The sequence below is a fragment of the Emiliania huxleyi genome (assembly GCF_000372725.1).
Source record: "Emiliania huxleyi CCMP1516 unplaced genomic scaffold EMIHUscaffold_65, whole genome shotgun sequence".
In the NCBI taxonomy this organism is placed as follows: domain Eukaryota; phylum Haptophyta; order Isochrysidales; family Noelaerhabdaceae; genus Emiliania; species Emiliania huxleyi.
The window spans coordinates 210,372-238,229 of record NW_005197128.1 but is presented as its reverse complement, the minus strand read 5'-3'; the positions used below and the strand labels follow the sequence as shown (position 1 = coordinate 238,229).

Here is a 27,858-nt window from a genome sequence, read left to right as displayed (position 1 = left end):
GAAAACTCCAACCTGATCGGTCGTACTGACCGCCGACAGATCACTCCAGACAGCAGACAGGCCGACGTCTGCACGCGGCCGGCCGGGCGAGAGGCTTGACACGATCCGACCCTGCGACCCTGACGCTGCCGCTCTAGCTATCAGACATGCGCTGCTGACTGCTGCCACAATGTGCGACCGGTGCTGACCCACTTGGCGGCCTTCCCGGTCAGTGGTGAGGCGCAGTTCAGAGCTGTCGATGGCGCGATGCCGCACACTGGTCCCACATTGGTGACACGAGACCACCAAGTTTGCCGGTCCAAGAGAGAGGCACCGGCGCTGTCGTGAGAAGGTGCGTGGTCCCTCTTGACTGCCCATGCGCGCGAGGCTGTGTAGGCATAGCCTCGAGAGTGCCAGCAGCCAATCCGAGGCAGTTTGTGACGCGCATTGCGTCAGAAGCGTGCACGCGCTGGAAGGACACCTTCCTACTGGCCGTACGATCAGGTCGTCGGGGCTGTCTCGCACGGCGTTTCAAGTCGCACTCGAGTACTCTGGCTATATCTCGGCTACCTTTCGGCTATATCTGTTCTCGAGTGTATCTCGGCTACATCTCGGCTATATCTCGGCTTTACCTCCCGCCCCAACTCCGGCTATATCTCGGCTACATCTCGCCTATGTCTCGGCCATATCTCGCCTATATCTCGGCCATACCTCCCGCCCCAACTCCCGCCCGCTCCCAGCGCAGGACGCCGACGGCCGCGCCACTCTCGCGCAGTGCCTACACCACCCATGGCTAACCAGCCAGCCGGCAGCAGGGCAGACCAGCCAGCCGGCAGCAGGGCTGACCAGCCAGCCGGCAGCAGGGCTGACTCCGCCGCCCGAGCAGGCGAGCGTGAAGCCGCCGAGACCACCACCCGATCACCCGAGATCACCCGAGATCGCCCGAGATCACTCGAGATCGCCCGAGATCGCCCGAGACCGCCAGAGATCGCCCGAGATCGCCCGAGATCACCCGAGATCACTCGAGATCGCCCGAGATCGCCCTAGATCGCCCGAGATCACTCGAGATCGCCCGAGATCGCCCGAGATCACTCGAGATCGCCCGAGATCGCCCGAGATCACGCGAGATCGCCCGAGATCGCCCGAGATCGCTCGAGAAAGGAGAGGGCCTTACTCGGCGCCGGAGCGGCAGGTCGCGCCGCAGCAGCGCAGCGGCGAGTCCAGCGCCGAGCTCCGCTGTGGACGCTCTTGGGACGCGCGTGCTGCTGCCGCCGCCGCCGCAGCAAGGAAGACCAAAGTATTGCGCGCGCAGACCAGGTTGCCTCGCATTTAGCTCTTGGTATGTGACAGTGTGTGTCAGGTCTGGGCGCTTGCAGTGTGAGAGGCGTCGTTGGTGGAGGGGCGTATGGACTACGAGTGAAGAGGGGGTGCGGGCGGCGGCGGCGCTCACGAGCAACCTCGCTGCACCTGCGGGGGGTATGCGTGGAGTCACGTCTCGAGCGGGATGGGAGGGGCGAGGGGAGAGGGAAGAGCAGAGACTAGATGAAGCTGCCGACGCCTTATTGCAAAGGGTGCTCCGGGATGCGTTTCACCGTCACGCTTGCGTGCACTGCATTCGCCACAGCGCCCGCCGTGTCACATTCGTGTTGGTGTGTAGGGAACTTTGCTTTTGTGTGCTGCCACCCTGCCACAGATCATAGAAGGGAGGCGTCGGTGGCGCGGAGGAAGGAGGGCTTCCTCGGGCCCTGCCTGCACCGTGCATCGCAGAGAGAGGTTTTGCGTGTAAGGGCTAGGTAGTGCAAGACCTTCCCTGGGTCTCTCTCTCTCTCTCTCTCTCTCTCTCTCTCTCTCTCTCTCTCTCTCTCTCTCTCTCGCTCTCGCTCTCGCTCTCCCTCTCCCTCTCCCTCTCCCTCTCCCTCTCCCTCTCCCTCTCCCTCTCCCTCCCCCTCTCCCTCTCCCTCTCGCTCTCCCTCTCCCTCTCCCTCTCCCTCTCCCTCTCCCTCTCCCTCTCCCTCTCCCTCTCCCTCTCCCTCTCCCTCTGCCTAATAATATTCGCATTTTGTTAGTGCCAGTGCGCGCCAGTCCCGTGCCTAGTGTCGTGCGAGGGAGTCTTGTTACTCGAGTACAGGCTGGCCTAAGATTCTAAAGAAAGAAAGAAAGAAAGAAAGAAAGAAAACGGACAACCCAAGGGAGGGATGGGAGGACGGCACGCCGCCACCACACAGGGATTTTAAGGAGAGGGGTGTGGTGCGCTAGCCGTCGCCCACCCTTGGGCGTCCGCCTCTTCCTATCTCTCTTCGCAGTCCCTCGCCGATTCTCGCTTCAACCTTCGTGCCACCTCGCGGTCGCCCCCTTCTCGTCGTGCAGGATCTTGTGTAAGGACGATCAGGGACACAGGGGAACGGGAGCAGTGTTGTGCGATGGAGTAAAAAGAAAGAAAGAAAACAGACAACCCAAGGGAGGGATGGGAGGACGGCACGCCGCCACCACACAGGGATTTTAAGGAGAGGTGTGTGGTGCGCTATCCGTCGCCCACCCTAGGGAGTCTGCCTCTTCCTATCTCTCTTCGCAGTCTCTCGCCGATTCTCGCTGCAACCTTCATGCCACCTCGCGGTCGTCCCACCCTCGTCGTTCTCTCCCTTGTCACTTCCTCCTCTGTCGCGTTGTTCTCTTCTGCCTCGTCCTGCGACGCCGCCACCTGCCGGTCCCTTGTTCTCGCGGCTTCTTTCGCCTGTCGGCGCAACTCCGTCCTCCTCGCGGCGTATCCTGGCCCCTCGAGTCTATCGAGCTCCCCTCGCGCAAGGACCACATTTCTGACTCCCACTCCGATCATTTGCCTACAGGTCATGTTGTTGCTCAGGTCCACTCTCTCTTCGAACACTCGTGCCTCTACGGATGATGCCGGCGCTGGGGTCCCCTTCGGATGCATCGTGACATCTGACAACTGGATTTCCACTGGTTCGTCCTCCTCGGAGTCATCTTCCCCGTCCTCCTTCCGCTCGGCTCTTCGCTCGGTACGTTCGGTGTGGCTCACCCTCCATGCCGTGAACAGGCGCTTTATCCACCCTATATTCTTCTCTCGTTCCTCTGCCCGTGCCTTGGTCTTGTCGTTGTTTCGCACCCATGTCTGTATGGCAATCGAGGCTGCCTTCCCCACTACCTGTAGTTCACTCGTCACCTCTCCCGCGAGCTCCCTTCTCTTTCTTTCGGGTATGGAGTTTGTTTCAAAAATTCTTTTCACGCCAGTTCACGCGTCAAAACAGGCGCCCGCCCATCACGCCCTCTTCGCTCGCCTCTTCCTCGCTACCCCACTAGTCGTGAATGGGTGGCTGCTCATCATCTCAAAAGACCACCGCCGAGCCCGAGCAGCAGCGCACGCCGCGCCGCCGCGCGCTCCTGGTCGGCATGGATTACCGCGGTGCCCCGGCTGGATGGCCAATAATCAATGGCACGCGCAACGATGTGAAAGTCTTTGACACGCTGCTGAGGGAGCACTGGGGCTTTTCAGAGGAAAACATCGTCACCGTCACCGACCCTGCGCAGCAGAGCACCGAGTCCCTCCTCGCAGCGCTGACGGCCTTCAAGGCCAGCCTGAGGCCTGGCGACACCGCCGTTATCTTTTACTCAGGCGACGGTCCCTCCCGTTCCCAACCTCTCGTTTCCTCGCCGTAGAGTCTTCTTCGTCTGTGTAGGGCATGGCAAGCAGGTCTTTGATGCGAACGGCGACGAGGTCACGCGCAAGGGAGAGTCGGCGCCGGACATCATGGACGAGGCGCTCTGCACCACGAATGGCACCCTCCTCGACGACGACCTCACCGTGCTCATGCAGGGCATCGCGGCCTCAGCTGCCCAGCTCTTCTGGTTTTGCGACGCGTGCTACAGCGGCGGCTTCGTCGACCAGGGCAGCGGGTCCTCCTTGCCCGAGAACGTCGTCCTCATTGCTTCGTCGCTTGAGACTCAGAAGAGCGAGGCATCTCTTCTCTTACGGCAGAGTCGCGCAGCCACGGGTAGCAGCCCGTCCCTCACGCCAGGCGCGCCTCCACACGCAAGTAGGACGCGCTCCGGATCGAGACGGACAAAGAGACGGGCAAGATGGCGATGTTCTACCAAGGCACGGGCACGCGCTGGCTCAAAGCGGCCGTCGATGGGGGCGGGCTGCCTCCTCGCGCCACGCACCAACAGCTGTTCGACGCTCTCGCGGCCGAGCGGGCGAAGGACAAGCGCGCGCGCTCAGCGATCGCGGCGCCGGAGAGGCTGCCACTCCCGTGAGAGCGTTCCGAATGAATAGGCGCACGAGCGTGCAAAACCCGTTCATTGTCGCCAGCGCGACAGCGCGCCAGCTCACCCTCTAGATGTGAGGCCCAGCAAATCCGCAGTTGCTTCTAAAGTACACCATTGGGGGCGCGCAGAGCGGTCTTGGCGAACTCGCCGGCCGCGAGGACGGGCAGTGTGTTCGTCTTCACGGCTCCCGGATCCGGAATGTGAAGTTTGTCTGTGAGTATCGACTATGCACCCCTGACACAGTTATTGTTATGGTGTTATGGCTCTCGGGGCATAGCAGCCCATAACATGTTATGGGCTGCTATGAGAGAGCCGTCCCGGATCCACGGTGTTATGGCCCGAGAGGCCACACCGAACTGCTCGCCGCTGCAATTTTCGCTTCGCGCGCGCTGCCGCGCGCGAGGTTCGGCATCGATCGCCAAATATTTTCTCTTTTGCCCTCAAGTTAAATTCAATTACATCAACCTGCCTCCTGACTGAGGCTGAGCGATGGCTTCAGATTTCTCAATCAAGACCCCCCTCCCCCCCCCCCCCCTTCACGCAAGTGCTTCCCCCGTTTCTAACTCGTACTCTCTGCAGCTCTGCAGCTTCCCTCCGTTTTAAACATGTACCTTAAGGTATTCCTTCCCGCAATTATGAGCCCTGGCCTCGATCGACACCCTCGACACCGGGCCTCGACACCTCGACACCAGGGCTCAGCTTTTTCTTTCCTTTTTCACTACATGTCTCGAGGTTTCTAACAAGTGGAAGCTGGCTGCTCCCGCTTTTTAGTAGTTAAAGCTCCGTGCGCGCCAGTCCCCCGTGCGAGGGAGTTTGTTGTACGTACTTTTAGCTTAGAGAAAAGGGAGAGGGGTAAAACTCTTCCTCGTCCCGCGATCGATGGATCCCGGTAGGCCATGGTCCCGGTAGGCCATGGTTGGCTGGTAGTAGCTACGCGGCGCGGGGCGGGCGCTCCAAAAGAAGAATTTTACCGTCACGCCGGGATGCGCGCGGCGGGGCTCCAAAAGAAAAATCCGTGGGACACATAACAGCTGTTATGAGGTTGTTATGCTGGCTGTCATAACAACCAGTGGGATGTGTTATGAGTGTTATGAGGTGTTATGAGGTGTTATGAGGTGTTATGAGGTGTTATGAGGTGTTATGAGGTGTTATGAGGTGTTATGGTAGGGTGGGCATAACAGCCATAACAGCGATGGAGGTGTTATGAGGTGTTATGGGGTGTTACGAGCAGCCAGCCATAACAGCCATAACACCTGTTATGGCCGCTCTCCATAACCTTGTCTGGGGTCAATCGACTACGCTGTGTATGACGTGACACGTGAGACGTTAGCCTCTTCGTTTCTGCCGCCCCGGCGCGGGGCCCCGGCCCGGTAGACCCACTGCAAAAAGTCCAATCATGCGCATGTGTCGACGACGATAGTGCGCCACGCCGGCGCGTGGCAGCGAACGTGGCGCCGCCGCAGTGGTCACAACCACGCGACGGCCTAGGCTACGGTGCCCCTCCCGCCCCGTGTCCGTGTGCTCTCTTCTCTTGCGGGGGGAAGTCGCGCGGTGGCGAGGAGGGCGACGCTTGGTGTTGATCTCTCATGTGTCGGTGTCGGCCGTGTGGCAGGGCGCGCGCGGTTTGGAGGGCCTCCTGCCCGTCAGCTCGTGCTCGCCCGGAGGATCCGACTCACCCCGCTCGGCGACGACCAACTCCGGCTCCGCCGCGTGAGGAGCGCGCCGAGGCCCTTCACCACCACGTGTCGCGCGCTTGAGCCCTGTGGGCTCTCAGCGCGATCAGCGCGACGTGCTGCAAGCAAGCAAGCATGGCCGGGTCCTGCACGCGCGGCGACGGGGCCGTGCAGGAGGCGGCAGGGAGAGGGAGGGGAGAGGGGGGGGGGAGGGGACGCCGCCGGCAAGTCGGCGCGCCACTCCACGCTCCACTGCCTCGCCGCCGAGCCGCGCGCGACCGTGCTGCGCGCGTGTGTGCACGGCGGCGAGACGGTCGTGGCGTACGAGGCGGTCAGCAGCGCCGACAGGCTGTCGCAAGGCGTGATAGCATGGTCGCAATACGCGAAATTCTCATGAAAACAAGTAGAAAATCGCGCAAAAAAGGAAACGCCAAAAAATCGGCGCCTGCGGCGGGCCATGGCGCATGGGACCCCATCTCCCCCCGCATAAGTATTGGAGAGAGCCCGCGAAGCTGAGCGCCTCTCGCGCTTGACTCCTCATATGAGAGGGGCCTAGACCTAGAGAACACAGGAGGACAGAGTCCACTTGGAGCACTTGGAGTGCGATGGCAACCTCACATCCATCCAGGGCCCGGGGAGAGAAGCACTTGGAGCACTTGGAGTGCAGTCATCAGCCGCACGCCCAGGACCGGGGAGTTAAGAAGCGCACCCAGTTGGCCAGTACGATTGGGATCGGGTTGCGGGCTAGAGAGCCCTAGCCCTGGGGCTGGCATCCGATTCTTGTCGCCCGCCTTCGCTCGACTTTCGCTCGCTGGGACGGCGGCGAAGGGAAGCATACCTTCAAAACAACCCGGCCACCTCGCAAATCACAGCCCGAATCGCACCCGGCCTCGCTCACAGTCTTCGGTGCAGCCATGTGGCTGGAGAAGCGCGGCCCGCCGCCTCTACAGCGGTGGCGCCGGCGCCGGTTCTCGATGGAAGGCTCCTGCTTGCGTTATGCGCAGGGCGACAGGGAGAAGATCATGGCTGTCACAGGATGGCGACTCGTACCTGGCCGTCCGAGATGGCTGGTTGTGTCTGGACAACCAAAGGACATGATGGTACGAGCGCAGAGCGAAGACGAGCTCGCGGCTCTCACCGCCGCCATCGACGCCGCCTTGGCACACGAGGCAGAGGCATTGCCAAAGGAGTGTCGGGCGGTGGCGGAGCATCCTCCAGAGGCGGCTAAGGCGGAGGGAGCCGACGCGGCTCAGGACGCAGGGGCAGCTTCTGTGGATGCGGCTGCCATGATCACGGCTGCAGACGAGGTTGCAGTGGGCGGGGATGGCTCAGAGCTGGCCTGGTCAGAGGTGGAGGTGGCGGCGGCAGAGGCGGCGGCAGAGGCGGCGGTAGGAGTGGAGGAGCCGGAAGCGGTAGAGGCTGCGGCGCCGGCGGCAGCGGAGGCGGGGCCGGCGGCAGCGGAGGCGGGGCCAGCACCGGCAGGTGGGGTGGATGAGGCGGAGGCGGCGGGGGCGGGGGCGGAGGCGGCGGCGGCGGAGGCGGCGGCGGCGGAGGCGGCGGCGGAGGCGGCGGAGGCGGCGGAGGCGGCGGCGGAGGCGGCGGAGGCGGCGAGGGTGACAGTGGAGACGGTGGCAGCGGCGGCTGAGGCGGATGCGGCGGCGGCGGCGGGAGAGGCGGAGGCGGCGGCGGCAGCGCAGGCGAACGTGGAGGCCTCGACAGCCGCTGAGGCACCCGCACTGGCGGAGGCCGCCACGCCGGAGGCGGTCGAGGGAGCGCCTCCGCAGGCCGACCTGGCGGTGGCTGCGAGTGCGGTGGGGGAGGAGCCAACGAAGGAGGAGGAGGCCGGAACCGTCTCGGAACCGTCTCGGAACCTTCCGGGGGAGGGGATGCCTCCGGCGGTGGAGATGGCCGAGGCGGCCTCTCCCGCACCCCCGGACTGCAAGGTTGGCTTCGACGACTTGGAGGTGGGCCTTTGCACTTGAGACGCCACGGGGCTCCTGCCTCTCGTCGGAGGAGAAGTAGCGGGGCACGACCTCGTAGGGTGTGAAGTAGCAGGGCGGCCGTGGCACACCCTCGCCGCACGCCGGAGAGACGTCTCTCCGCCCTTCCCTCATATCTCCCCATATCTCCCCATATCTCCCCATATCTCCCTCCGGTGGTTCGCCATATCTCCCCATATCTCCCTCCGGTGGTTCGCCATATCTCCCCATATCTCCCTCCGGTGGTTCGCCATATCTCCCCATATCTCCCTCCGGTGGTTCGCCATATCTCCCCATATCTCCCTCCGGTGGTTCGCCATATCTCCCCATATCTCCCTCCGGTGGTTCGCCATATCTCCCCATATCTCCCTCAGGTGGTTCGCCATATCTCCCCATATCTCCCTCAGGTGGTTCGCCATATCTCCCCATATCTCCCTCAGGTGGTTCGCGTGCTCGGCCGAGGCGCCTTCGCGACGGTGGCTCTCGTCCAGCTGAAGAAGGGCGGCGCGACCTTCGCGATGAAGAGCCTCAACAAGCGGATGCTTGTCGCGGCCTACCAGGCGAGAATAAGCCCCCCCCCCCCCCCCCTCCGCCCCGCCCCGCCCGGCGCGAGATGTGGAGCCCCACAAGCGACTGCGTGCCGCGGCCTACCAGGTGCAGGCTGCGCTCGTCGAGCGGGACGTCCTCAAGGGGACGCGAGGCCACCCCTTCATCGTCAACCTCCATGCCTCCTTCTCCTCGGAAGCGCACCTGCACCTGCTTCTCGACTACCTGCCCGGGGGAGATTTGCAGGCGCAGGAGAAAGAGAGGCCAGACCACAACCGGGCAATCTCCAGCGCCGACGGCCGCACCTCTCCTCCCGCTGCTCCCCGCTCCCTGACCTTTGCTCGTGCCCTTCTCCCGCCTGCAGGCGCTGCTGCTGCGGCGCGGCACGCTCCCGCTCGCCGACGCGCGGCTGTACGCCGCCGAAGTCGCCCTCGGCCTCGGCGGGCTACACGACGAGCGCGGCGCGCTCTACCGCGACCTCAAGCCGGAGAACGTGCTGCTCGACGGCCGCGGTGCGTATCCACCAGCCCACGCGTATCCACCAGCCGCCGCGTGTGGTCGGGGAGGTTGTCCGGGAGCCGCGCGCGTCGTGCGCCCCCTCGCCTCACCCTTACACGGCGGTCGCGGCGCGTGGTCCAATCCTCACCTCATTGTCTCGCCCTCACAGGCCACGCGGTGCTAGCCGACTTTGGCCTCGCCAAGGTCGCCACCGCCACCTTCACCAACTCCGCCCTCGCCTCCACCACCATCTCGACCGCCTTCCACTCCCCCAACTGCCACCGCCACCGCCACCGCCACCGCCCAGCCCCCCGCCGCCCGGACATTCCGCCCGCCCCCGCCCTCGCAGCTCGCGTCGCACGGCCGCTCCTTCGTCGGCACCGCGGCGTACATCTCTCCCGAGGTGAAAGTAGACCATCGGGGTGGGGGCACGCCGCGCGGCACGCATGGCCATGGGCGACGGGACAGGACACTCCACGCCGGGACACACACGACGGCAAACGGCCAAACCGAAGAGGCCGACACCCACCCGCATGAGGCAAACGCTGACATGCGCGAGGTGATCCGCTCCGAGCCGCACGGCAAGGGGGCGGACTGGTGGGCGCTCGGCGTGCTGCTGCACCAGATGCTCGCCGGCAACACCCCCTTCGACAGCCCCTCGTTCCCCGCCACCCAGCGCAAGATCCTCCACGCGGCGCCCCTCCCGCCCCTCCTCGAGGGGGTGCCCGCCGACGCGGCCTCTCTCGTCGGCGCGCGCGCCCGCCTGCCATGCCGCCCCGCCACCCCTCGGGCTGGATCACCGCCACCGCCTCCTGCCACCCCTTCCACCCGCGCTCCCTCCCCCCCCCTCCCTCCCTCCACCCAGCACGCCCTCGCCGCCGCCGCCGCCCGCGCCGCCTCTCTCCCGCTCCGCCTCCGAGCCCGCCGCCCCTCGCGGCCGCCGCAGGTGCGCTCCTGACCCGCGACCCCGCCGAGCGGCTCGGGCGGGGGCCGGGAGGCACTGCGGCCGTGCTGGCCGCGCCCTTCCTCGCCGCGCTCGACATGGAGCGCGTGCGGCGGCGAGGGTACGCTCTCTCGTGGGCGCCGCCCGAGGGGGGGGCGACGCACTCGCTGCGCGACTCTGGCGGCGACGCCGTCCCCCCGCTGCCGCCGAACGAGCTCGAGGAGAGCGACGACGAGGCCGACGACGCGCTCGACGGCCCGTCGGGCAGCGACTCGGAGGAGGAGGCCGCCGGCGGGCTGGAGGCGCGACGGGCGAGGCAGGCGGCCGTGCAGGAGGAGGCAAGGCGCGCCCGCCAGGCGCTCGACGAGCGCTTCCGGGGCTTCTCCTTCTCCTGGCAGTGAGCGGCCTCCTCCGGTCCCGGAGGTTGGACCGCTCGCCCTCCGCGCCGCCCGGTTGAGAACGGCGCGGAAGCCGGTGCTTCTGCTTGTACGTGTTGCCTCTCCTCCCTTCTGCTTAAGTGTTCTGTGATGATTACCGCTGAGCGCTTGTGGCCTGTGCCGCTGAGCGCTGTCGCGTGTCGGCGACGGCGTGTGCTCTGCCTCTGGGGCCCGTAAAAATGAAAAAATCACACAATCGGCTTCGGGGCGGCCGGGAAAACAATAACGATCGTTACGTTTTACTGGGAGAGGCGTGTCATGGACACGGGGATCTCGACTCGTCGCGATAAAGCCGTAGGCCGCTTAGAGCCGATAGGAGAGAGGAAGAGACGCGTTGCGCACACCAGTCCCACACACACCCGCCTGTCCACACACAACGTACAGGGACAGGGGGATACGCCACCCACACGAGTACCGCGCAATGTCCCGCGCACGCTCGGTCCGCGCCACCCGCACGCGCTCCAGCCGGCGCGCTCACTTCTTCACCTCCGCCGCGTTGTAGCAGCCCCACTTGAGCTTCGCGCGCTGCTCCTTCTCGATGGGCAAGATCTCGCTCGCCTTGGGCGTCATGCACTTCCAGGTCGCCTGCAGGTCCCGGCAGAGCTTCGTCAGCCCCGCCGGCTCGAGCGACGCGGCGTGGTCCGTCCCTTTCCAGGTCCGGTCCTTGGTAAAGTGCCGCTCGTTCCACTGCGCGCCTGGCCACCGTGGTGCAGCCAGCGGTGAGCGGTGCGGGCTAGTGCGCCGTGCTGCGGGCAGCAGCTGGTGGGCGAGTTGCGGGGGGTGGTGCGCAGCTGGTGTGGGGAGGGGCAGCTAGTGTGGGACGGGGGCGGTGCCGACGCCGCTCAGGAGGAGCAAGGGTATGGTGTGTGTGTGTGTGTGTGTGTGTGTGTATGGGTGGGTGGGTGGGTGGGGTGGGGGGGGGAGGGTTCTGGACTTTGTGTTTGGAGAGACGAGCCCATGCAGAACGAGCAGCTGTGAGGGAAGCGCACCCATCGCATACGCGGCGACGTCGACGGCGATGCCGAGGTGGTGGCCGGAGAAGCCGATCGCCTTGACGCGGGCGTGGTACTTGTCGTAGAGCTCGCGCAGCTCGAGCAGGCACACGTCCTCGAAGGGCACCTGTTCACAGGCAGTGGCGTGAAGAGACGCTGTTCACAGCTCGAGCAGGCACACGTCCTCGAAGGGCACCGGGTAGCCCGAGGTGCAGTTGTAGAGCACCAGCCTAAGGGCAACGGAAGGGAAGCGAATTCTCTCCACACACACGAGGTGGTGGGGCAAGGGCCAGGCTAGCCCTCGCGACTGCACGTCTAGAGGACAGGAGCCCCACGGCATTTGAAGTGCAAGGCCCGGTGCGCGTGTGCGGGCGGTGTGAGTGTGAGTGTGTGAGTGTGTTGGTGTAGCACGACGTGCCTGTTCTTTGCGTCGCCCGCTCCCTCCTCCCAAAAGGTGACGATCTTTTCGACCTCCTCCTTGGTGGTCATGCCGGTCGAGATGTGGATGTCACCGCCGTACTCGTCCCGCAGCACCTTCTGCATCTCCCAGTGCTGGTTCGACGGCGAGCCAACCTTGATCAAGATCGGGTTGAGCGAGACAATCTCCTTGGCGCTCGTCACGTCCCAGACCGAGCACGAGTAGCCGAGCCCGATCTCCTCGCAGTGCTGCGGGCGGCGAATGGGCGAGGGGAGGTGAGACGGCCGCACCGACACGCGGCGCGCCGCGCGAGCCCCCTTCCCACCCACTCCCTTGCAAGCGGCGGCGGCGGCGGCGGTGGCGGCGGCAGCAGCGCGCGCGCGCCTTCTTCAGCTCGCGGTGCTGGTCGACCGTGAGCTCCAGGTACTCCCTGTGCGCGCCGTAGGTGTCGCCATACGCGTTGCGAGGGTTGGGGTGCGGCGCCGCATACTGCTCCGGCGTGAGCAGCTCCTTCGGGCAGCGCTTCTGGAACTTGCCGACCGAAGCGCCCGCCTCCTTGGCGAGGGTGAGCAGCTCCTTCGCCGTCTCGAACTCGCCCATGTGGTTGCACCCGATCTCCGCCATGACGTGCGGCTGTTTGAAGTCGATGCGCGTCATCGTTAAGTCTCGGTTGTGTGTGTAAGGAGGCTTTCGGCGGATTCCAAAGGAGAAGTGCCAAGCGGCAATAGGACCGCCGCAAGCGGCGTGGCGTGGGGCGGTTGAGCATCCCTCCGGGGGCCCCTCTGCGCCAGGGAGGCGTTGTTGGAGGCTAGGACGCAAGCGTCCAGTCGCCCTTTTCAAACTCGGGGCCCACTCCGCTACGCTCCGACCCGAATTTGGAGGGCCATGAATGAAGTTAGTTTAAGTAAGTAAGGAGTACAGTTGTAAGGAGAGATGCTCGCGTCGGATTCCCAAAAAATCGGTTTGCGCCAGCACCGCGGCAATGGATGCCGTCCACAGCAAAGGCCTCGACCTTCTTCGGCAGCAGCTGGCGCTCCCACCCACCGGTCCTGTAGGTCGCCGTGGCCCAACCGGCCAAAGCCTCCATTGCACCAGCTCCAAACGGCGCCGTCGGCGGTGTCCGGTGAGGGAGGGCGATGCTGTGGTGGGACCCAGCCGACGGGCAGCGAAGGCCTCGATCTTCTTCGGCAGCAGCTGGCACTGCTCGGAGCTCTCGTTGCCGTGGCCCAGCTTGCCAAAGTCTCCACTGCCCCAGCTCCGGAGGGCGCCATCGGCGGTGATGGCGAGGTTGTACTCGTATCCAGCCGACGCAGCGATGACGCTCTGGCAAGCCAACGCCTCGATCTTCTTGGGCTGCCTCTGGTCCTGATAGTCGCCGTGGCCCAGCTTGCCCCCAAACCTTTGCCCCAGCTCCAGACAGCGCCGTCGGCGGTGAGGGCGAGGCTGTGGTTGTCGGTCGTCAGACCTCCAGCCGACACGCTCACGGTGCGCTCACCCAGCGTCAGCGGGAGGCGCGTCGGCGTGTTCAGTTGCGTCACGCCCTCGCCGTGGCCGAGCAGCCCTGGAGAGCCTGCCTCACTGCCGCGCACGAAGAGAGCCCCCTCGCCGTCGATGAAGGGCTGTTAGACTGGCCTGCCGCCGCCCTCGCCGGCGGGGGTTGGACTCGCGCAGCAAGGCAGCGAAGCACAGCCACCGCACGGCGCAGCTCTCGTCCTCTGGCTGCGCCGGCAGCTCGAAGCCGCGCGCTTTTGCGCCCACAAGCGGATGCCCTCCAGCGCAAGCGAGGCGTGGAAGCAAGAGCAGCGAGACGGCCGCGACGCGAGCGATGCGCAGGCGGGCGCGAGCGACGCCGCGCTGCACGTGGCGGAGGAGCACGCCGCTCGGCTCGTGGAGAAGCCCGAGTGAGTGCTCTCCGAGGTTCTCCTCTCGCCGGACCTCGCCCCGCACATCCTCGCCAGCTGCCGACCAAGGAGCATGCCGTCAAGGGGACGTGCCGCGCGTGGCGCCGCGGCTGGAAGGAGACGCTGAAGAAGCGCGAGAGGCCGCGCCTGCTCGTGTTCGGCGGCCACGACAGCGAGGGTGGGACTGTCAACTCGCTTGAGCGGTACGACCCGTCAACGAATGAGTGGGAGGAGGAGGCTGTGGCGCCGATGCCGACGGCACGCACGGGTGCGCGCACGGCGGTGCTCGATGGCAAGCTCTACGCGGCGGGCGGCGAGAGTGAGGACGACAGCGCAACTTCCAGCTCGGTGGAGCGGTACGACCTGGCCACCAAGTCGTGGGAGGCTGTTTCGCCGATGGTGACACCACGCGAGAACCACGCCGTGGCGGTTCTCGACGGCAAGGTCTATGCTGTGGGCGGCCTCGCCGGCGGTTTCGGCCGCCTCAGCTCGGTGGAGCGGTACGATCCGGCGACGAACGCGTGGGAGGCGGGGCGGCTACAGCAACGGCGAGTTCGTCAGGTCGATGGAGCGATACGACCCGTCCACAAATGAGTGGGAGGAGGAGGCGATGGCGCCAATGCTGACGGCACGAAAGTATGCACGCACGGCGGTGCTCGATGGCAAGCTCTACGCAGTGGGCGGCATGAGCGAGGCTGACATCTCAACTTCCAACCTGGTGGAGCGGTATGAACTGGCCTCGAAGTCGTGGGAGTTTGTGGCGCCAGTGGCGACACCACATGAGGGTCACGCCGTGGCGGTGCTCGACAGCAAGCTTTATGCTGTGGGCGGCGAGAATGACAACGATGGCGTCCTCGGCTCGGTCGAGCGGTAAGATCCGGCTGCCAATGCGTGGGAGGCGGTGGCGGTGATGGGGGAGGGGAGGAACAGGCCCGGCGCGGCGGTGCTCGAGGGCAAGCTGTATGCTGTGGGAGGCTGTGATGACAACGTCGGCTCTCTCAGCTCGGTGGAGCGGTACGATCCGGCGCTGAACGCGTGGGAGTCGGTGTGGCGCCAATGTCGGAGGCGCGGTGTGATCACGCCATGGCGGTGCTCGACGGCAAGCTGTACGCTGTGGGCGGATGGAACGGCGGCTACCTCAGCTCGGTCGAGCGGTACGATCCCTCTCTACGAATGCGTGGGAGGCGGTGGCGGCGATGGGGGAGGCGCGGGAGGCTCATGCCGTGGCGGCGCTCGACGGCAAGCTGTACGCTGTGGGGGGGTTCGGTGGTGGCGCCAGCTGCTCGCTCGGCGGTGGCGCCAGCTGCTCGCTTGAGAGATACGATCCCGCCACGAACGCGTGGGAGGCGGCTGCGCCGTTGACGACCCCGCACGACTGTTACATGCCATCACCGTGGCGTAGGTTTCTCTGTGCCAACTTCTCCAGACCCTGCTGTGTGCTGAACAAGGCGCATGCAGCATGCCACATCGCAGACGCTGCTTGCCATCCAGGACCAGCAGAACGTGCGCGTACGGCTTTATCGTCTATCGACTTGGCACAGAGGGACGCCCTCGCCCACGCCGGACGCCTCCGCGCTCCCGTTCCCTGACCCTGTCGTGGCTGTGCGCTGTTGGCCCCTGATTGAACATTGTCCGCTTACACAAGAATCTGCTGCTTGCAGGGTGAAAGCTGAAAGCTACAAAACAACAACAACAAAGTTGCAACGACGCTTCCCGATCCACAGAACTCAGACGACCATGTGCACGGGCGGCTAGCGGCCTAGCGCGAGAGCCGTACACAGAGAAACTGAGACCGGCGGCTACTTGCCTGGTCGCGGCGGCGCGGGCGGCGGCGACTGCGGCGGCGGCGGCAGCGGCGGGGAGGAGGACATGCGAGAAGAGACGCGCGTCATCTCGGGCGAGAGGCAGAGCGGCGTGGTGAGCCCGGCGGCAAGTGCCTCCTCGGCGACCTCGTGCCTACCCGCAAGAGGTGCGGCCGTCACGGCGGGGCCTCCTCTCCCTTCCCCCGCCGCGGTGGCCGCGCCTCCGGTCGGGCCGCCCTCCAAAGATGGGCTTCATGTAGTGCTGGTCGAGCGCCCTCCACGCACGATGGATGTGGCGCCTATTCATTTAACATTAAAGTAATTAAATATTAATTAAGGATCGTCGCACGATGGATGTGGCGCCTACGAGAGGCCGCGGCACGGGTGGCCGTGAGAAGCCCCACACCGGCAGTAGCCTCGATGAGGCGGCATTGTTCCAGTCGCGAGGCTAGGCAGCCATGGCCAGGCGGGGCGAGGCGGCGGCGCGGTGCAAGCAGCACCCTGGCCGCCAGACGCGACCAGGGAGGCGTGGCGTCGCACGCATGTCTACACTGCGGGTGGCCCAGCGGCGGCGTGTGCGCTTCTCCTCTCCTCTCCTCTCCTCTCCTCTCCTGCATCTACGCTGCGGGTGCCCCAGCGGCGGCGTGTGCACGTCGCGCCCGTCACACGAAGCGGTGGCAGCGCGAGGTCTGGAGCCGCCCGCCGCCCCCGGCTCGCCCCCGTCTCCCGCCTGGGGCAGCAAGCTCGCGCCGAGCGGGTCCCCCCCCCCCGAGGGGAACCTGCGCACCGCGGGCGGCTGCTTGGGGCGTGTGGAGGAGGGCGACGCGTCGAGAGGGGTCCGAAGGGTGCGAGAGGGGTGCGAGAGTGGGGCGTGTCCTTGGTGTCTCGGTGGCTGCGGTAGTCCTGCAGTGGCCAGTGATGGCTGCACCGCGTCCGTCTCTCGGTCGCGTCTTCTCGGCGACATCCTGGCTACATCTCGGCGACATCTCGGCGACATCTCGGCGACATCTCGGCCAGATCTCGGCCAGATCTCGGCCAGATCTCGGCCAGATCTCGGCTAGCTGCCGGGGGTCGCCTTCGCTCGAGTTTGACGCGGCGCAGGAGCGGCGCGGTGAGCGGCGCGATGCAGAGGTTGGTGAAGACGATGACGGCGAGGGTTGTGGTGACGATTGCCTGGTGCGCGACATGGTGAGGCTCACGCCACTGTCACTGCCACCTCCCAGTGCACTCCAAGTCTGACACGGGGTGCGTGGGGCGGGATGGACGTGTGTGTGTATTGCCTGCGCCAGGTTGTGCTGTGCGCGTGGCGGTCATGCTGCGTGACAGGGCCCGCCACGGCCTCGGCATGTCTCCCCACATCTCCCCACATCTCCCCACATCTCCCCACATCTCCCCACATCTCGGCTGCGTGAGAGGTCCCGCTCTGGGCTCGGCCCGCGGCTGCGCTGTGGCATCCCTTCTCGCCACGAGGTGTGCGGAGAGTGTCCGGGTGTGAAGACGGTCTCGCGAGGGGGGCTAGTCGCTTGCCCGTCGCCTTTGCGTGCGCCGGAGGCATCACCTGCCTCTCTGGCCGCGGGTCGTCGAGCGTCATGGCGAGCGCAAACGAGACGGCGCCTCGCAGCCCCGACCACCTGTTCGCACCACCCTCCCGCCTCTACTCCTGCACGCGTCTCTGCCTCCTCTCCCCCTCTCGCCGGCCTCGCCACATCACCAGCTGCATGCGGCACGAGATCTGGTCGGCGCGGCGGCGGCAGCAGTTGGCGAGCTCTGTGAGCGGGAAGATGTTGAGCGCGCGCGCGAGCAGCAGCACGACGACGGAGGAGAGGACGAAGGAGAAGTCCCACACCTGCCGAGATCTAGCCGAGATCTAGCCGAGATCTAGCCGAGATCTAGCCGAGATCTAGCCGAGAGGAAGATCCCACACCCTGCCCGGAATGGCCGAGTGCAGCCGAGAGGCGGCCGAGGAAGGAGGGGGTCTCTCTCGCCTCGTGGCCGTGCACGCCGTCGACCCTCGCGTCTACTCTCGGCGAGACCTCGGCGAGATCTCGGCTGGATCTCGGGATCTCGGCTGGATCTCGGCTGGATCTCTCTGCGCCTCGTGGCCCTGCACTCCGTCGACGCGCACGTCGGTCCAGCCGTGGACGAGGTAGTCGATGACGGCGATGCCGAGGATGATGGAGAGGGCGATGTCGCAGAGGGAGGCGAGGGTGGCGAAGAGGGTGCGCGAGGTTGCTTGGGCGGCGGGCGAGAGGTTGTAGTAGGTGTAGTGCCGCATCGTGACGCCGGCGAAGAAGAGGGACAGGATGCCCGAGAGGGCGACCTCGTCGGTGAGCGTGTAGGTGAGCAGCGCGGTGACCAGCAGCAGGGACAGCTCCGCGTACGCGCGCGACTGGTGCTGCATCCCGAGCCGCTTGGTCGCCAGGGCGGTGAGGAGGCCCGCGCTGACTCCGATCAGCAGGGAGAGCGGCAGGATCTGGACGAGCTGCTCTGACGCGAGTCTCATCGTCCCTTCGAGCGGTAGGTACCAAGGCGGAGGCGGCGGCGCGGCGGGGGCGGGGGCGGGGGGCAGCTCTTCGGCGGAGAGCACGCCGTCGAGTAATGTATGCCCGTGGTGAGGCTCGCGGTACGTCCGGCCAGGAGGCCACTCTTTCCCAGGAGGCCACGCTTCGTAGGGCCAGCGCTGGTAAGGCCAGCGCGAGTGGCGGAGGGGCCTAGAGGTATACGAGTGCCGAGCATGAACACACGAGGGGCGGTCCGGGCATGAGGACAGCGTCGCGGAAGCAACGGCTGCTCACACAGAGCCTCACACGGCGGCTCGCGTTCTAGAGAGTCATCTGTTCCGCATCTCATCTGCTCCGCATCTGTCCCGCATCTGCTCCGCATCTGCCCCGCATCTGTCCCGCATCTGTCCCGCATCTGTCCCGCATCTAGGGGTCCCGGACCAGCGGTCGGGTCCTTCGTGCGGCCCTTTCTGGTGCGACTTGCCCGCCCACTCGGAGCCGCACCGGTGCCGGAAGATGTTGAACAGGACCTATGGCACATATGCCACGCAAGGGTCACGCACACGTGCTCGGCACGTCGCCGAAGCAGCGGGCCGAAGATCCACAATCGAGAGCGCGTCGTTGAGCGCAGCCTCGCCGAAGACGAGGTCGTAGAGGAGCGGCGGCGCCTTCACACACAAACACACAGCCCTGGGCTCAAGGTCGCGCACCGACAGTCGAGAGCGGACAGACCGCGACGACAGCCATGAGGCAGCACTGGGTCCGAGGAAGGGCGAACGCGATCAAGGCTTCTGTGCGTATGCTTCTATGTGTAGGAGCCCCCTGGCCGGTGAGCTCCAACGCAGGCAGGTCGCTAGCTAGCTAGGTGGCGCCTTGACGCTCTTGAGTATGGAGAGGGTGGCGACGGGGTCGGTCGATGAGATGAGCGCGCCAAACAGCAGCGCCTCCGAGAAGGAGAAGTCCTGCGTGACGAAGCCATGCAGCGAGAGCGCGTAGGTGAGTCCGCCGGTGCAGAGGATGGAGATGAGGGTGCCCACCACCGCGTAGAGGAGGATGGTGCCAAAGTTGGCGAAGAAGGAGCGCTTGCGCATCACGAAGCCAGCCTCGAAGATGATCGGTGGCAGCAGGCCGAAGTAGATGACGTCGTGCATGTTCTCCGACATGGAGATGGAGAAGCGCCAGTTCTCCGAGCCGCCGCTCTTGAGGCGCGAGAAGGTCCAGAAGGCGACGTTGAAGGCGGCGCCAAGGAACATGCACGCACCCGTCTCTGTGACTCTTGTCCACTCCCGCTGCTCCATGTAGTGCCGCAACAGCAGTCCGGCCAGCAGAAGCGCGCAGATGACAGAGACGGAGAGCGCGGTCCCCGAGTCGGACGGCTCGAACGTTGGCGGCAGCGGCGGGTGCTGCGGAGGGGGCAGCGGCAGCGGCGGCGGCGGCCAGGTTGTTCTGTGCAGTGTAGTCGTCATGGCGAGGTTGCAGAGCTCGGCGCAGGGCTCTGCCGACGGCCGCAGCCAAATGGTGCAGGAAGAAAATGCGCAAAAAAAAGCGCACCCCAAGTGCTCCAAGTGCTCCCTGCGAGAGCGAGTGCTGGAAACGAGAGAGGTAAAATTAGAGCACATGATCGAGTCGGAGTCAGAAGGGTGGTCTGGGCCTCTATATGTTGGGTCAAGAGGCACAAGGGCGCCCCCAAAAGCCATTTAAAGAGAGCACAAACAAAAATAACACTGACGCATCAGCTCTTGTCCTATCGGCGTCGCTCCGGGCCCCTCCGCCCGCAGACCCGTTTTCAAACTACAGACCCGTTTCAAAGTACCAGCACGGGCCTGTCAGTACCCCGCCGACTTGTCCACCGGTGTGAGGAGCGGCCTGCCCGCCGCGGCCGCCTCCGCGTTAGCGACGAAGGTTGCCCAACCCGCCTCGAAGTAGTCGCTGGTCAGGTCGGCGTTGTGCGCCTAACGTGATGGGTGCCGGGCCGTGTATTCGGAGCATCGCGTGAATACACGGACCACGGGCTGAGGCCGAATACGTGTCGTCTCGAGTGCTGGTCTGAATCTTGGGTCTGGATCTCAACGAGCATCTAGGGTTGCACGCCGTGAGCAGCAGCCGCTCGCAGCGCCACAGCGGCGACTCGGCCGGGAGCGGCTCCTACTTGCAGCTCTGCCCGTCCACAACTCCGTGCATCCCCAGCTCCGGCTGTGAGGGAGGGTCGCCACCGCTGCCCCTCTGACTGCTGCGCGCATGCCCGGTGGTGGCGGTGCGTTCTCCACACGACGCCCCGTGTTTGTGTGTCCGCGCGTGCGTGTGCCTCGTCGCCCGCGCCACGCCGTGCGCAGCACAGACGGACGGACGGACGAATGGAGCCCGCGCGACTCTCCGTCTTAGAGACAGGAGCTGGCCCGGCACTGAACGTGCAAGGCCCAGTGCGCGTGGTGGGTGAGCGGGTTTGCCTGCTCAAAGACGTCGAGCGCGGCGCCGCAGATGCGGCCGCGCGACAGCGCCGCGACGAGAGCGGTCTCGTCGACGACGTCGCCGCGGCCGAGCGAGATGAAGACGGCCGACTCCTTCATCGCCTCGAAGGCGGCCGCGCCTACCCGACGCGCCGCCGACCCTCTCCGACGCAGCCCTCGCTGCACGCCCCGACTGTAGACTGCGCGTGCGTGCGGCGCAGCACAACCGTCGAAGCCGCACGCGAGGCGTGCGATGTGGTCTGATCTGCGCGAGGTGCGAGGTGCGCCGTCTCCCCATATCTCCCCGCATCTCCCCATATCTCCCCAGTGGTGCGAGGTGCGCCCCCCCCCGTCTAGGAGGCCGCGCCCACAAAGTGGCGCGTCTCGCCCGTCGCGGGCAGCGAGCAGACGATGAAGTCGGCGGCGCCTGTTCACACACGCGCTGCCGTGAAGACGGCGTCTCTGCGCCACTCTGGGGCGCAACCTCTCGAGCCGGCGGGGCGCCGAAAAACGCGGCGCGGTCGTCGTAGCCGTACGTAGCCTCGGGCACCACCTCGCCCGCCTCGCCGCCGACGTTTCGTCGCAGCGCGATGATGCGCATCCCAAACGCCGCCGCTAGCTTCGCCGTCGCCCTCGCGATCGAGCCGTAGCCAAGCAGGCCCAGCGTCTTGCCGCGGAGCACATTCATCGTGAACCTCTCCCACCGCCCGGCCGCGCGGTTAGCCATGCAGCGCGGGACCTGCTTGTTGAAGTGCAGCGCCGCCGCGAGCGCGTACTCTGCGAGCGAGGACGTGAAGGCGCCGCGCGCATTGGAGGCGCGCAACGTGTCGGGCGTCTCACGCAGGACCGGCGCGATGCCGTCGACACCCGCCGAGAAGGAGTGCAGCCAGGCGCACCGCGGCAGCGCGGCGAGCAGCCCACGCAGCGCCCCAATGTCGCAGCCCGGCACGGCCACGATGCCCTCGGCGGCCGCCGCGTCGGCGGCGTCGAGCTCCGAGGCGCTGCGCACAAAGCGCAGTTCGACCGAGGTGGGCGCCGAGGCTCGGCCGGGCCACTCCTCGGGAGGGAGGAGGACGACGCAGAGCATTGGTTGATGGTGGAAAGACCGACCCGGAGGGAGGGTTCCGGCTCCTAGCCAGATAGGGGGTCTGACGCCGGTGACACCCTAGGCAATAGGTAGGTAGGTCCGGTTTTGACCGCCCTACAACAGACGTCTTTTTTCGCTTCGCTGCGCGGCCTGGGGATAGGTACAGTAGGTAGGTGGGGCGTTTTGGCATGGCGCGAGTCATGCCCTCACATGCTCATGCGCAATTAATTATGCGGACGATCACAGCAGACAGAGAAGAGAGTCTCTCTCACTCAGCAGACGAGGCGTGCGCGGCTCGAGAATAAAAATCGGAACGAGAAAAAACAACGTCCGACCCATGCCGCAAAGACCAAAGTCGAGGCGGTCGAAAGTTTCTTCCCCTAGGTGTACCTGTGTTAGTGCCAGTGCGCGCCAGTCCCGTGCCCAGTGTCGTGCGAGGGAGTTTTCTTGTAAAATTCTTCCCCTATCGGCCGCCGACCTTCGCCGAAGGTGTCTCGTTCGAGCGCGCGTTTGGCGGGAGAGAGAGATTTTTATTAACAAAGTTGTCTCTTTGGCGGTGCGCTCCCCGCACGCCGCAGCATCTCGCGGCAACACCTGGCCCCAGAGTACCCGCGCGGTATGAGAGCGCTCTGAGCGCTGGAGAGGCCGCGGCCCTGCAGCGGACACAAAACACACAAAAAATGAGGGGTGTTGAGTTGTTTGGTATTGCAAAATCTCTCCCGCTCAGATCGGTCAACGGGCACAAGATACCAGCGCCGGTTATGAGGCGGTGACCTGGGCGAGATCAACCTGAGCTGCTGGCGAGCGTGGACTACAGTCCGCCCCGGGCCGTACGTCCCTCCCCCCGGTTCTTCTCCTTCCTGCCCCCGACCACCACATCCACAAGAGACGCACAGTCGCATTTCACGAGGGCGACGCGCGCGCACCATCACACATCTGCAACAAGTACCCCAAACAACACAAACCGGCCCAAGTCATTCACATGTGAACGCAAGAAGAGAGAAAAGAAGAGAGAGAAAAGTCAACGCACGCCGAGTGTGCGAAGATCTCGTGTGTGCATCAAGAAGTCTCGGCTTCTTACACAGCCCTTCCTCGCAGCGAGCCCCCTCTCCAACCCACCCGCGCTAGGTCTCGGGGGACGCAGGCACACCCGAGACCCGACAAACACAAGGGTGTTAGACAGAGTGTGAGAAGAACCGAGCTGTGAAAGCGACCGCCAGTTGAGCGACCGCCCAGCGCAAAAATTTGCCCGCCCAACCCAGATTTGATTCACGATTCCCAGAATGGTGGTCCGATCCAGGTCCAGGTCTACGGGGGGGCCGCCCACCGCGAAATGTGGGGTCGGGGGCCGCCCCGGGCCCCGCGCGGGGGGCGCCCCCCTTCCCCCCCCCCCCCCCCCCTTCTCCGTGCGGCACGCCCTATAGGGCACCCACGCCGCGCCGCGACAAGAGACCCGCGCATCACCTTTTGGCCCACCCCTGCCCTCGGCTCCCCGTTGCCTAGCCCTCGCCTCACCCCCACCCCCCCTCCCCCCTCCTCCTCCCCTCCCCCTAGCAGCGCTGCTCCTCGCGCTCGTCGGTACAGCGCTGGGAAACCTCCCCGCCGCGCCGCCAGCCGCGCCGCCAGAGTCGCCGCCGTCGGCTCCGCCGCCACTGCCGCCCGCTCAGCCGCCGTACCCGCCGCCGCCCCCGCCGCCAGCCCCGCCGCCGCCGATCCCCTCTCCGCCGCCGTCGCCGCCGCCGCCCTCTCCGCCGCCGCCGTCGCCGCCGCCATCGCCGCCGCACCCGCCGCCAAAGGAGAAATCTGTGAGGCGGCTGCTCGCCAAATCCTTCGTGGAGGTTGGCCCCGCGGCCGGCGTCTGCTCTTTTGTTGAGGGCCAGTGCGACGAGCTCTGGGGTGTCTCCAAGGAGAAGTGCGTGCTAACCTGTGTGCAGGACTGCAAGTGCACTGGTGCGCCCCCCCTCCCCCCCTCTCCGCCGCGCATGCGCTCGCTCCCCTCCGTGTCCCCCCCTCTCACAGCTCATTCTTCGCCCCTACAGGCTTCGACTACGGCTTCGACGCCTCCCGCGCCCGTTGCCGAATCTGCTCGTCCACTATCGTCGGCACCGAGGCGAGCATCCTCGACGCCGCCGTGTGCTACGATCGGACGGCGGGGTGCCTGGACCTGCCCTAGGCTGCACGCCAGCTTCTCTTCGGCGGCCTGGAGGAGCGAGGGGGTCCGGGCGAGGCCTCGCCACGGGGGGCTGCGGGTGGGGCTGTTGAAGGCCAGGTGGAGAGAGATGCTGTCTGTCGTACATGTACGTGTAGGGTGCAGTGCATGTCTCGAGTGTCGTGGGGGCGGGAGAAAGCTTTCAGAAAGGGGAGCTGTTGAAAAGAGCAGGTCTTGTTCATTACAGTGGGACTGTTGTCGTTTGCAAGCTTTCGCGAGTTATGGACATCTCTACCCAAAACTAATAGATCGTTGGGTGAGAGATTAGTTTTAGTCACAAAGTAAGAAGCAACTACCAACTTGACTAGAGTAGATTAAGACTGGAGATCCTATACCTAGCGGATCTCTCACACGGACACGCCCATGAGGCATTAGCCCAAGGCCCAAGTATCTCGCCAGTAGATCCCTCCTGTCCGGTTCCCATGATTCACAAGACTAAAGATCGAAGATTGAGATTGTGGATTGCAGATCGCTGAGCAGCAACACGGCTCACGGGCCAAAATGTGGAGATAGGAGATGGAGAATGCAGATTGTAGATCCTAGCGCCCAGCCATGATCCGCCCCAGATGTGAGATCGAAGATTGAAAATGGAGGTCGTAGATTGCTGCCGGCGGCGACAGTGGCCAAGTAGAAGATTGGAGGTTGGAGAGAGAGACGATGGTCAGTGTGAATGAATCCATAGCGCATCTCCTTGAAGGTTTGAGCCCCCCTCCTCCCCCGGGCCCCCGAATCGAGATTGGAGATTGGAGATTGGAGATGGAGATCGGAGATCTGACTGAATCCGGCCTAAGATGACGACGTTGGAGATTGGAGATTGGAGATGGAGATCGGAGATCTGTTTGGATCCGGCCCAAGATGTAGCGACGCTGGAGATTGGAGAGTACTGGAGAGATGGAGATCGGAGCCCCCCCAAGGAGGCGTCCAAGGAGGCGTGCATGGGCAAAGTGCGAGAACGACTGCTTCTGCACGGGTCGGCTCCCGTCCCGCCTCTCCTCCTCCCCTCCCCTTCCCCCGCCCCCCCCTCCCCCCTCCCCCCTCCTCATATCTCTGCCTCCCGCCTGTGCACCGAGGCCCCCCCCCCCATCCCCCAGCATTCGACTTTGGCTTCAACGGCGGCTACTCGCGGTGCCGCACCTGCTCGTCCGCCGTCCTCGGCACCAGGGCGAACGTCCTCGAACACGCTGAGTGTTTCACCAAGACGACGACCGCGACAATTTGCGGGGCGCCAGCTCCTTTCCGGCCTCGAGAGGCGTGAAGGGAGGTCGCCCAGGAGAAGACTCTTGAGAGGCCGGCGACAGGTGACTGAGGTGTTCGCTCACGGCGCTCACGGGCGCCTGATTCGGTGGGCTTTACCAGATAGCTCTCGAGAGGGGCCGGCGCCCGGCCGGGCGACCTCCTGCCTCTGTGAGCCCGATCACTCTTCTGTTTCTCTGATGAAGGGGGGGGGGGGGGGGGGGGGGGCTCAAGTTCTGTGGGGTTGCTTGCATGCACAAAGAGGTGCGTGTACTGCCATGCTTGGGCCTGGCAAGGCCGAGGCTACCGAGGAGCTGTGCAACCAGTACTTTGAGGCCGCGGTGAATGCGACGGGCATCGTACATCCGCGCGATATTCTGCTGGCGCGGGTGTCCCAGGCACGCGCATCACTAGCGAATTGGCCATCCATCCGCCTCCCGTCCAACACGTTCAGGCTTCCGACATGTGAGGCATGCGTGCACTGGGACGGGAATGCAATCAGTGTGACGAGGACAAGCTTGCTCAATTTGAGCGGCGTATACGGCCTCCGTGGCGGGCGGGAAGTCTACATCCCTGACCCCGGCCGCAAGTACATCGACGCGATCCGCATCAGGTGGCTCGACCAAATCCTGCGATGGGCGAGGCCGCCGCCACTGAATGTGAGCATTTTCACGGCCGACAACAGCTGGTGCGTCCTGCCCGACGGCAGCCGGGCGGTCGCCGTCGAGTCCAGCGCCTCGCCCGACGGATCGTTGGCCCAGAGCGTGCTCCTCCCGCTCGAGCCAAAGCAGTGGGAGCAGCCCCTCCGAGGCCGGGGCCGCGGGCGTAGGCTAGCAGACTGGCAGCCGCCTTTCTCCTTCCCGCCTCGGCTGCGCTGCCGCTGGCGCGGCTCGCACTCAGGCGACGCGCTGCTCCAGAGCTGGACGACACGCGGCCGCCGCTCATGCCTGCAGAACGAGACGGATCGGCAGTGCGTTGTCAACCAGGGACTGCGCGGGGTGAAGTGGGATGAACCGGTCATGCAGGTCAGGGACGGGACCATCTCCTTTGGGGGCAATCTGGCGCAGCTCTTCGCGCCGCCAGGCCAGCGCGGCGCGTCCGACGACGACGTTTTCGCCGACGGTTGCGTGCTCGCGATTGACGGCAACTCGTATGCCTCAATCTTTGGCGACGCGCTGGCCCGCGGCAAGCTGGTGGTGCGGGTGGGCGGCTACCGGCGGGAGCCAGCCTCATCAGCTGACCTCTCGCCTGGTGCTGCGGGGGAGCGGCTGAGCTACTACCAGTGGTTCGAGCCGCTGCTCGTATCGGGGAGGCACTATGTGCAGACTACTGTCGACGAGTTGCCCGAGACGGTTCGCCGAGTGCAGCGCATGCCGCTGCAAAAGCAGCGGCGAATCGCAAAGGCGGCGCACGAGGCTGCGAGCTGGCTCTTCTCGCTGCGCGGCCGGAGATGCTACAACCTGCTGGCCCTGACGCACGTGCCGAAGCCGTACGAGTGTGATCTAGGTTTGGTTAGATGATCTCTTACCACTTCCGTCTACCGCACTCCGGGCTGGGGCTGAAGTGGAACACCGCCGGACACGGGCATGTCCGAGACCCGAGGGCGCGCGTGTGACGCGCCAGGCCGTGTGTTGCGCCAGGCCTTTGTGAAGAACGTTGACACGGGACACGAAAACCCGACAGAGACGCCAAAAAAACACGCACAATATCCCACTTTCCACACCCTCCGACGGTAGCCGTAGCACTCTGGGCGGAGCAAGAGGGAAGTAGTGAGCCGAAAATGAGGCATGGACGCGAGGGCGCGGTTCCGCATGACGCCAACACGATCAATGCGTCAAGAGAGCGCAGGCACCGTCCACGACGTCGATCCGGTGGTGGGGTTTGCGTAGTAGTATGCCTTGTGTGTTGGGTCCCACAGCTTGTGCCAGCCGACGGGCAGCGTCGGGGTCGCCCCTCCTTGCTGCGGTGGCGCGGCGACACAAGGCGTTTGAGACTGTGGCTGCTGCGCCAGCTGCGGCTGCGCGACATACAGAGACGGCACCGCCGGCCCGAATGCCGCCAACGTCGCTGCACGGGACGCTTGCAGGCGCTGCAGCAGCGCCTGCCCAGGATGCTGCTGGTACTGCTGGTACTGCTGGTGGTGGTGCTGCTGCAGTACGGGGTGCAGAGCCGCACTCGCGCCCATCGACATCGACATGGCGTGTGCCTGCAAGGCCTGCCCCTCGGCCAGCGCCGCCTCCCGCTGCAGCTGCACCTCCCTCGCCGCCGCCGCGCGCTCGGCCGCCGCCGCGAGCCACGAGGAGGCGCCCTTGCCCGCGCTCTGCGCGAGCATCTCGCGGTACTTGCCCTCAATCTCCATCTCGCCCTTGTGCTCGACCGCCAGCCTCCCGCTCCCACCCGGCGCACTCTCCCGCGCGCTCTCCGCCGCCGCGCGCGCCTCTCCTCCTCCGATGCGAGGCTCTCCTCGCTCTCCCCCGTCGCCGCCGCGCAGGGAGCGGCCACTCTCCCTGCGGCTGCGGCTGCGGCTGCGGCTCTTGCGGCTGCGGCTCTCGCGGCTGCGGCTGCGGTTCTTGCGGCTGCGGCTGCGGCTCTTGCTCCGTGGCCCTGCGCGCGAGGACGAGCCCGAGTACGAGTCGGAGTACGAGTCGGAGTCGGACGCCGGCGCGGAGCTGCTGAGTCGGAGAGGAGAGGAGAGAGTGGGTGGCGGGGGGGGGGAGGGGGGGAAAGGGGGGGGGGGGTAAATAGGGGTGGTGGGGGTAGTTGGTGGCCCGTGGCCCCCATTGTTCCCGTATGTGTTCCCCCCCTGGGGGGGGGGCGGGGGGGGTTTACCCCCCCCCCCAAACCCCCGCGGGGATCCGGAAGGGGGGTGTAAAGCGGGGTTCTTTAACACCCCCTCTTTGGGGGGCGCTGACCATAAAACTTAAACCCCCCC

At 65.5% G+C, this 27,858-nt stretch overlaps 6 protein-coding genes across 6 annotated transcripts; 3 read left to right on the top strand and 3 right to left on the bottom strand.

The window, feature by feature from the left end:
* Positions 1-3,384: 3,384 nt before the first annotated feature.
* Positions 3,385-5,038, top strand: EMIHUDRAFT_452611 (putative metacaspase protein; the record flags this gene model as incomplete). Its single annotated transcript, XM_005763016.1, has 4 exons — positions 3,385-3,613; positions 3,672-3,949; positions 4,033-4,244; positions 4,993-5,038. 4 exons carry the CDS (start codon positions 3,385-3,387, stop codon positions 5,036-5,038), a joined length of 765 nt encoding a protein of 254 aa, XP_005763073.1.
* Positions 5,039-6,756: 1,718 nt separating this feature from the next.
* EMIHUDRAFT_437806 (Serine/threonine-protein kinase) lies at positions 6,757-10,528 on the top strand. The gene is made up of 9 exons (XM_005763015.1): positions 6,757-7,309; positions 7,601-7,897; positions 8,353-8,472; positions 8,567-8,704; positions 8,823-8,970; positions 9,126-9,160; positions 9,306-9,359; positions 9,516-9,705; positions 9,903-10,528. Exons 1-9 carry the CDS (start codon positions 6,848-6,850, stop codon positions 10,298-10,300), a joined length of 1,842 nt encoding a protein of 613 aa, XP_005763072.1. The 5' UTR covers positions 6,757-6,847; the 3' UTR covers positions 10,301-10,528.
* Positions 10,529-10,539: 11 nt separating this feature from the next.
* On the bottom strand, positions 10,540-12,435 carry NEUB (N-acetylneuraminic acid synthase). Its single transcript, XM_005763014.1, has 5 exons — positions 12,131-12,435; positions 11,747-11,994; positions 11,525-11,558; positions 11,326-11,455; positions 10,540-11,031 (listed from the first exon to the last, which is right to left on the bottom strand). The coding sequence occupies exons 1-5, from the start codon at positions 12,401-12,403 to the stop codon at positions 10,811-10,813; spliced, it is 906 nt and encodes a 301-aa protein (XP_005763071.1). The 5' UTR covers positions 12,404-12,435; the 3' UTR covers positions 10,540-10,810.
* A 2,884-nt stretch (positions 12,436-15,319) lies between these two features.
* On the bottom strand, positions 15,320-21,484 carry EMIHUDRAFT_465194 (hypothetical protein; the record flags this gene model as incomplete). Its single annotated transcript, XM_005763013.1, has 13 exons — positions 15,320-15,603; positions 15,671-15,748; positions 16,082-16,228; positions 16,525-16,622; positions 16,984-17,080; positions 17,153-17,295; positions 17,545-18,160; positions 18,392-18,480; positions 18,556-18,618; positions 18,829-19,353; positions 19,801-19,902; positions 20,359-20,537; positions 20,869-21,484. 13 exons carry the CDS (start codon positions 21,482-21,484, stop codon positions 15,447-15,449), a joined length of 2,910 nt encoding a protein of 969 aa, XP_005763070.1. The 3' UTR covers positions 15,320-15,446.
* A 1,283-nt stretch (positions 21,485-22,767) lies between these two features.
* EMIHUDRAFT_215387 (hypothetical protein) lies at positions 22,768-23,657 on the top strand (the record flags this gene model as incomplete). Its single annotated transcript, XM_005763012.1, has 3 exons — positions 22,768-22,773; positions 23,359-23,434; positions 23,524-23,657. The coding sequence occupies 3 exons, from the start codon at positions 22,768-22,770 to the stop codon at positions 23,655-23,657; spliced, it is 216 nt and encodes a 71-aa protein (XP_005763069.1).
* A 2,902-nt stretch (positions 23,658-26,559) lies between these two features.
* On the bottom strand, positions 26,560-27,315 carry EMIHUDRAFT_358087 (hypothetical protein). The gene has a single exon (XM_005763011.1). The coding sequence runs from the start codon at positions 27,283-27,285 to the stop codon at positions 26,761-26,763; it is 525 nt and encodes a 174-aa protein (XP_005763068.1). The 5' UTR covers positions 27,286-27,315; the 3' UTR covers positions 26,560-26,760.
* Positions 27,316-27,858: the final 543 nt, after the last annotated feature.

Excerpts from the sequence above, each read along its gene's own strand:
- EMIHUDRAFT_437806 (XM_005763015.1), top strand. The coding sequence starts at position 6,848 with ATGTGGCTGGAGAAGCGCGGCCCGCCGCCTCTACAGCGGTGGCGCCGG. Across the intron at positions 8,473-8,566 it reads TGCTTGTCGCGGCCTACCAG|GTGCAGGCTGCGCTCGTCGA; the intron begins GCGAGAATAAGC and ends GCGGCCTACCAG. Across the intron at positions 9,161-9,305 it reads CCGACTTTGGCCTCGCCAAG|CTCGCGTCGCACGGCCGCTC; the intron begins GTCGCCACCGCC and ends CCGCCCTCGCAG.
- NEUB (XM_005763014.1), bottom strand. The coding sequence starts at position 12,403 with ATGACGCGCATCGACTTCAAACAGCCGCACGTCATGGCGGAGATCGGG. Across the intron at positions 11,559-11,746 it reads GCGGGCGACGCAAAGAACAG|GCTGGTGCTCTACAACTGCA; the intron begins GCACGTCGTGCT and ends CGTTGCCCTTAG. Across the intron at positions 11,032-11,325 it reads CGTCGCCGCGTATGCGATGG|GCGCGCAGTGGAACGAGCGG; the intron begins GTGCGCTTCCCT and ends CACGGTGGCCAG.
- EMIHUDRAFT_358087 (XM_005763011.1), bottom strand. The coding sequence starts at position 27,285 with ATGGAGATTGAGGGCAAGTACCGCGAGATGCTCGCGCAGAGCGCGGGC.